The 7,859-nt window shown below is 42.4% G+C and overlaps 1 protein-coding gene across 1 annotated transcript in view; it reads right to left on the reverse strand.

Moving 5' to 3' along the window:
* Positions 1-515: 515 nt before the first annotated feature.
* The window catches only part of ANGPTL4 (angiopoietin like 4), a 92,307-nt gene continuing 84,963 nt past the window's right edge, over positions 516-7,859 (reverse strand). The window contains exons 6-7 of the mRNA XM_018572336.1: positions 1,812-2,087; positions 516-744 (exon numbers count right to left, since the gene is read on the reverse strand). Of these exons, the coding sequence (XP_018427838.1) occupies positions 572-744; positions 1,812-2,087 (449 nt within the window). The 3' untranslated portion in view covers positions 516-571. The remainder of the gene's footprint in view (positions 745-1,811; positions 2,088-7,859) is intronic.

The following is a 7,859-nucleotide window of genomic DNA, read 5'->3' on the forward strand; positions in this document are numbered from 1 at the left end:
CATCCAGTAATATATCCCAGGGTTGGTTTAACAAGTATGTGTAAACCCTACAAATGAAATTTTCTAATTTGTTCGATAACTGCAAAAAAATGATTTTGATCTTGATTTTGATTTTGTCTTTTGAGCTTCTCTGCCTGCACACAAGGAGGGGTTATGGATATGAGGAGGCGAGAAGGAACTTATGAGATGCCTTTGTTCTTTGTAATCCATCAGAAATAAAGCAAGCAGGGCTGGCACCACATGATTAGGAATTCAGAGTTGTGTTGTCATTTCAAAGAGGAAAGTAGGAGCATATTTCTGGCACATCAACAGTTATTTTTCTGTACTTGCAGCATGTTTAAGGGCATAAAACATGGGGACATGTGCATGTATTTCAGGGAAATACTAAATATGTTTTAATTTTGCCCTGACATATCCTTTGAATGAAATTTTTCCAAGGGATGTAATCATTGTAACTCTAAAAGGTACAAGCATTAGTCACAAAGACTGATTATATAAGGACTGTAATAATTAAAAAAAAATGTGTTAAAAAAACAATCTTGCAATTGGGACCTCTCCTTTTTGGTCCAGTTCATTCTGTTTCCAAAGGGCGAATTTTGATGACAGTGGATTTTAGTGGGTAATGCCTTCCTTTCCAAGTCTTCCAAAAGATTCCCTGCTTTCTCTCATGTCGCTGCCTTGGTATTGAGAGGAAATATTTACCATTTAGGTTAGACTTGCCACATGTGCTAAACCACCAGCCTCCTGGAACAAAAAGTAATTGATTTTTAACAAGTAAATTACAAGGGTATCCATTTCCTATAATTTAGATTAAAATAGTTTTAGATTAAAATTACTACTTTTATTCCAGTTTGTATAAATCAGCTTCTGTAGCATAACATCTTTTACAGAACCAATATAGTCACAATACAGCATTTTACAAGTATATTGTATATTAAAATACTGTCCATTAAAAAAACCCTTACAGGGATTTGGGAACATATATCTACCATTGGGCTTTCAAGACTGCAACTGCTGTGCACCAACAAAGAATTATCTCGCCTGCCTCTAAGCACCGTGAGTGTGAGAAAATAAAGTACTGTACAGATAGAAGAGCACTGTATTACTGTCATTCAGTAAGTTTACCAAAATGCTGATTTTCCTTAAATATTGATATTTTATAAGTGCTTAGGCTCTTGCCGGTAATTGCAAGAGAGGCTCCATTTCACCTCTATGTGCAATAGAAATTCTATTGTGCCCAGTTTTGCCCCTCCCTCCAAAAAAAAAGAGGGTTGGAACTTGATTGTGTGGCATATTCTAGATTGTGGACCTTCAAATTGTCCCACTCCCAATAGCTGATTGGCAGATGAAACTCTCAGCTCGAAACCTGGATTCTGCTGCGCGCTGGGGAAGCTGTGTGCTCAAACCCCTAAAGAAAGCCATTTGTGTGGGATTTTGGCCCTTAAGATTTCTTAGCATTTAGCAGTGAGTTACGGTTACATCACCTGCACCTACCAGAATTTTTGGAATATGGGTTCTGAGGTTTTTTAATTTAAAAAGCTGTTTGTTTTTTTTAAATTGTTTATGACCTTTTTTAGAACACGTGGTACAGGGCTGTCATCTAAGCAGACAATCAATTTTAAGATGCTATAACACAAATGTGGAAAAAAGGTACACATTCCTTTAAAAGGACTTCTTTCCAAAAAGTCCCCAGTGTCCCAAACCTTGATAACTTTGATTACGTTTTGTGTTAATTTCTCAGTATGAAGAAGTATACAATACATTAGATAGTTATTATTCCACTGTATGTTTTCCTAAATTGTCCTACTTGCCTGAAAGAAGTTTTGCACAGTTGACATCGGATTGTAAGTCCTGATCTCGGTCCTGGGTAGAGAATGGTTGTTGTTGAAATTCACTCAGAGCATTTTTCAGATCTCCAGTCACTGGTTCAAATATCTGCAGGGCATAAGCTTTGTCTGGGCCTCCTAAGTTGAAATGGACCTCCATGTACTGAATGTTTTCCTCCCAGTCTTGCAGTTCTATGTGCATAATGTACTGCCTCTGCTTAGTAATCTGATGCATCTTTGAAAGACCTAGCCAGAACTCACCTAATGAAAAGCAGAGTAACAAAACAGAAAACAAAATTGAGTTTTTGCAGTACTCAATTTGGTAATATACTGTCAATTTCTACAAGCTGTATTTTTGATATATGCAGATTTTCAAATTGTCCTGGCTATTAATATTGGCAAGACCACAGATCTGGATAATTATAATCAGGATAAAAAAGAATACAGTGGGGCCTATAGCAGACCTAAACCATTAAGTTTGGTCTGCTTTACCAGATTACTACCTCTTCCTGCCTCCTGACTATATAGGTAACGTTGGGTTGTAAAAATTAAGTCCTGCAAAACTTCAGGTGATGTATCCTGGAGCCACATAAGTCTGCATTGGTGCACTGATGTCAGTAGAAACTGCAGTGAAAATGTAGTTTAGAACTTCCTTACATTCCAGATTCACAGGATTGGACACATTTTGGAATACAGACCATACAAGACATCACACACCGGCAAATATTTACCCCTTTTGCTGTACCTTGGGTTAAATACAACCTCCCCAGCTCTTTTTTATTCCATTATATGCAGGTTGTCCACGCCTACACCTGACAATTTCAGGGTCCCTCCCTAACATTACATAGTTAGTCAGGTTGAAAAAAAGACACAAGTCCATCGAGTTCAGCCTATAGAGATAAGAGGAGAAAAAAAGAAGAAAAACCTAAAACAGAACGCTATGCCTACTGTTGATCCAGAGGAAGGAAAAAAAGAACCCTATAAAGCATGGTTCAATTTGCTCCAACAGGGGAAACAATTCCTTACTGATCCCATAAGGCAATCAGATCAACAATATCTGGTGCTTAATATACCTATAATCAATATCAATATCCAATAATATTCTGTGCATTTAGGAATACATCCGGATTTTGTTTTTTAAACAGTTAACTGAGCTAGCTAGAACTAGCTCCTGGGGGAGTCTGTTCCACATTTTCACAGCTCTAACTGTGAAGATTTTTTTCCGTATGCGAAGGTTAAACCTCTTTTTTCTCCAGACGCAAAGAGTGCCCCCTTGTCCTTGTCCTTAACCACTTAAAGTCCGCGGTGTTAAACCCCCTTCCCATGCAGGCCATTTTTTTAGTATTCAGCACTGCAGTACTTTGACTGACAATTATTCAGCCATACAATGCTGTACTGAAATTAATTTTATACCATTTTTTGTGGACAGATAGAGCTTTCTTTTGGTGGTATTTAATCTCCACTGGGGTTTTAATTTTTTACTATATTAAGGGAAAAGTACCGAAAATTTTGGAAAAAAACTGTTTTCCCTATGTTAAGCTATGAAAATTTGCACATAAATAATCTTTTTTTTAATAAATTTAGGCCAAAATGTATTCTGCTACATTTCTTGGGTAAAAAAAAAGAAAAGTGTAAATTAATTACAATGTGTGAAAGTTATATAGTCCACAGACTATGGTATATATATTTTAATTGTATCAACCCTGGTGCCCTGACTGCTTATCGCATTTCTTGAGGCCCCAAAATGCATGGACAGTAGAAAGTCCCACAAAATGACCCCATTATAGAAAGAAGATACCCCAAGGTATTTGCATGTTGAGTGTTTTCTAGGTTTCATTTTTTTGGTAAACGTTCACAGAAAATGAAGATATTTTTTTTGTTTTTTTTTACAAAAAGTTGTCAGTTAAAAAGATATACCTAACATACAGCATGGGCACACATAAAATTGTACCCCCAAAAAACATTCTGCTACTCCTTCCAAGTATGGGGATATCAAATATGTAAGACTTTTTTGCGGCCTAGCCCCTTAGAGGGGCCCAAACTCCAAAGAGCACCTTCAGGTTTTGAATAGACATAAATTGCACTTTTGTTTTTTTGACTACCACATTTTTGGAGGCCCTGAAGTGCCAGGAGAGAAGAAACACAAACAAAATGACCCCATTTTGAAAAGCAGACACCCAAAGGTATTTGATAAAAAAAACATGCCGAGTCTTTTGAAGATTTCCTTTTGTGCCACAGAATTTTAGAAAATGAAGAACACAAAGTTGACAATTTATACTACTATTTCTAACCAACAGCTTTGACATCCTTAGAATAACACCTCAAAACACATTCTACTAATCCTCCTGAGTTTGCGGATACCACACGTCAAACTTTTTTTGCAGCCCAGCCACATAGAAGGGCCCAAAATCAAAGGAACACCTTGAGGCTTTCAAGGGGCATAAATTACTCATTTGATTCCCTGACTACCTATTGCATTTTTAGAGACCCTAACGTGCCAGCGCAGTAGAAACACCCACAAAATGATCCCATTTTGGAAAGCAAGCACCCCAAGGTATTTAATAAGAGGCATGGTGAGTTTTTTGACCACTTAATTTTTTTGCCACGAGTTTTTAGAAAATGAAGAAAGGAAAAAAAAAATTTGTGAATTAACATGATATAGCTAACGCACAGCATAGAAATCCTTAGAATTACACCCCAAAACACATTCTGCTACTCCTCCTGAGTATGGGGATAACACACGTGTCAGACTTTTTTGTGGCCCAGCCACATAGAGGGACCCAAAATTTCAAGGAGCACCATGATAACCTACAGGAAGCTGAACAAAGGGTAAACCTGTGATTCCAGAAGTGCAGTTGTCAGCAAAGAATGGCTGGGACTGGTGTTTTGGCTGGAATATTGTCAGTGGGGCATGCAGATGGATCACTACAGGCAGCAGACAGAGATCAGTTCAGGCGGCAAGCAGAGACCTGGTCAGTATGCAGGCAAAGGATCAGTCCAGGCAGCAGGCAGAAACTTGGTCGATAAGCAGTCCTAGGTCAGTTCAGGCGGCAGGCAGAGATGTGGTCGATAAGCAGTCCTTGGTCAGTTTAGGCGGCATTTGGAAACGTGGTCGATAAGCAGTCCTAGGTCAGTTCAGGCAGCAGGAAGAGACATGGTCAGTACCCAGGCAAAGGTCAGTTAACGTGGCAGGCAGAGACGTGGTCAGTATCCTGGCAAAGAATCAGTCCAGGCAGCAGGCACAAACGTGGTCGATAAACAGTCTTAGGTCAGTTCTGGCAGTAGGCAGAGACATGGTCAGTATCCAGGCAAAGGTCAGTTAAGGTGGCAGGCAGAGACATGGTCAGTATCCAGGCAACAAATCAGTTCAGGCAGCAGGCAGAAACGTGGTCAATAAACAAGCAAGGGTCTGTTCAGGAAGCAAGCAGATCAATATTCAGTAGGGATGTCCCGATGCCACTTTGTTAAGTCCAAGTATTGCCGATACCAATTACCGATACTTTTCCTATGGGGCCCTGTGATTTCTAGTTACGCCCCTGATAACATGATTAGGTTAATCATGATCAGTACAGTTCAGTACAGTACAGTTCATAGTACAGTACTATCTGATTGGACAAAAAAGGGAAGACTGTAACTGAAGACATTTCTCTCTCTCTCTCTTCCACTTTTTTCCTTCCTTCCTTACTTTCTTTCTCCCTCTCTTTCTTTCTCTCCGGACGACGTTATATATTGGAGAGTAGTCCAAGAGAGTTCAGGTGACGGTTAGAGGATTGTCAGACCCCCGAGTCCAAGACAGCTTCATAAAATCGTCTCACACAAATTCCTGAACCGGACACATATATTCTCATAACAATGGGACAGCAATTAGACAAACCACAAGAAGGTGACTTAGCGTGCGACTTGGTATCAGACCGAGCAGGGAGGCATGCAGTCAGAAAAGGGAAGAAGTTGTCAAAGATATGTGACGTCACCATGCACCTGGGTGGCCGACTGCAGCCAGAAGAATGGCGTCTTTTGTTAAAAAGAAAGAAAGGGCTTTTGTCTGACCACGGATTGTTAGCCACAGCAGAAGCCTGGTACAATGTGGCAAGAGCTATTCAAGGAGAGGGGTGGGTAGAGCACGAGACAAATCAACATGGATACATTGTATATGTATATCACGAACCAGAGACCAGACCAAGACATGGCGGCTTGGCGGTGGTTACTTCCCCTTCGTCTCCTCCAGCAACTTCCTCATTATAATCTTGTTCCAGGCCAATGGAGGCATTCAGGTGTCATCACCACTGACTGTAGATGACGCTTCAGCCCTTTGTTCCATTCCCCTTCTATTATCCTTGGATGTGCCAGACGAGGCTGCAATTCCAACGGAGACCTTGAACCACATTCCTCTTCATCTGTGGTCCACAGGACCCGAAGATATAGGACACCTGAAAGTGCCTCCAATCATGGTACAATTGAAACCTGGAAGCCCCTTACCCAGAAAACCGCAATACCCTTTGAAGCTAGCTCGATCTGCAGCCATTTCGCAACAAGTGTCCAATGGAGCTCTGATACCCTGCATATCCCCATGCAACACACCATTGTTCCCAGTCAAGAAGCGGACCTCAAAAGGAGAACCGGAAAAATACAGGATGGTTCAAGACCTTCGAGCAGTCAATGAAGCCACTGTCCTGGAAACCCCGATTGTCCCCAATCCACACACACTGCTAGCAGGGATACCCCCTACCTCGAAGTATTTCACGGTGATTGACCTGGCAAATGCTTTCTTTAGTGTACCCCTTGACCCTAGGTGCCAGTTTCTCTTAGCCTTCACTCACGAGGGCCAACAGTATACTTGGACTGTTATGCCCCAAGGGGCCCAAAACTCTCCTTCTCAATTTGCCAGAGCCATGGCCCTCATTCTGCACACCTGGATGAAATTACACCGGGAAGTCGTACTCCTCCCATATGTGGATGACCTCCTTCTCTGCGCAGACAACCTTGAAGATGCCTCAACCTCCTCAGAAAGTCTACTCCACTACCTGGCTGGCCAAGGATGCAAGGCCTCGAAACAAAAGGTGCAGTGGTGTAAAGAGAAGGTGGCTCTGGGTCCGAAATCCCTCAATGCCTTTCTGGGATTAATCTCCTACTGTCGTTCTTGGATCCCAGGAGCCTCTCTCTTGATGCAGCCCCTCTATGACGCCCTGAAGTCTGACCCCTTCTCGTTATCTTCTGAGGCCCTGGATAACTTCGAGATTCTGAAAGGGATCCTGGCCTCTGCCCCCGCTTTGGGCCTCCCGAACTATGAGAAGCCCTTCAAACTGTTCGTCTCAGAAAGTCAGGGCCATGCTACTGGAGTGCTTGTCCAAACCCATGGAAACAGGCTTAGGCCTATTGGGTATTATTCCTGCCAGCTGGACTCAGTAGCCAGGGGGGGACCCTCCTGCCTTAGAGCCGTCTTTGCTGCCCAGGCTCTTCTGGACACAACTGCTGACCTTGTACTGGGGCATGATCTGGTACTACTTGCTCCCCATGACATAACCACCATACTGAACCAGGTACAGCCAAAACACCTGTCGTCAGCAAGACATCTCAGGCTACAGTGTACCTTACTCCTTCCGGACAACGTTACCCTTCTCAGATGCAACATCCTGAATCCATCCACTCTGCTCCCACTTCTCGAGGGGGGAGATGGTCCTGCTCCTCATGACGTCACACATGGCTGTTTTGAAGTGATGAAGATGGGAACTGCACATCTGCCAACAGTCAGCGAGGTGCCTCTGGATAACCCTGACCTATCTACGTTGATGGCTCGAGGTACGCTGATCATACAGGACAGTACCACATGGGGTATGCTGTCACTACTGAGGACACAGTCCTCCAGGCCTCGGCATTGCCCCCTTCCAGGTCTGCACAGGAGGCGGAACTCCAAGCCTTAATTACGGCATGTAAGTTGGCAGAAGGAAGAAGAGTCAATATTTATACAGATTCAAGGTATGCCCTTGGTGTTGCCTGCGATTTCGGGGTCATCTGGAAGAACAGAGGGTTTTTAAC

This window comes from Nanorana parkeri, unplaced genomic scaffold (assembly GCF_000935625.1).
Source record: "Nanorana parkeri isolate BGI_ZX_2015 unplaced genomic scaffold, ASM93562v1 scaffold2003, whole genome shotgun sequence".
Lineage (NCBI taxonomy): Eukaryota > Metazoa > Chordata > Amphibia > Anura > Dicroglossidae > Nanorana > Nanorana parkeri.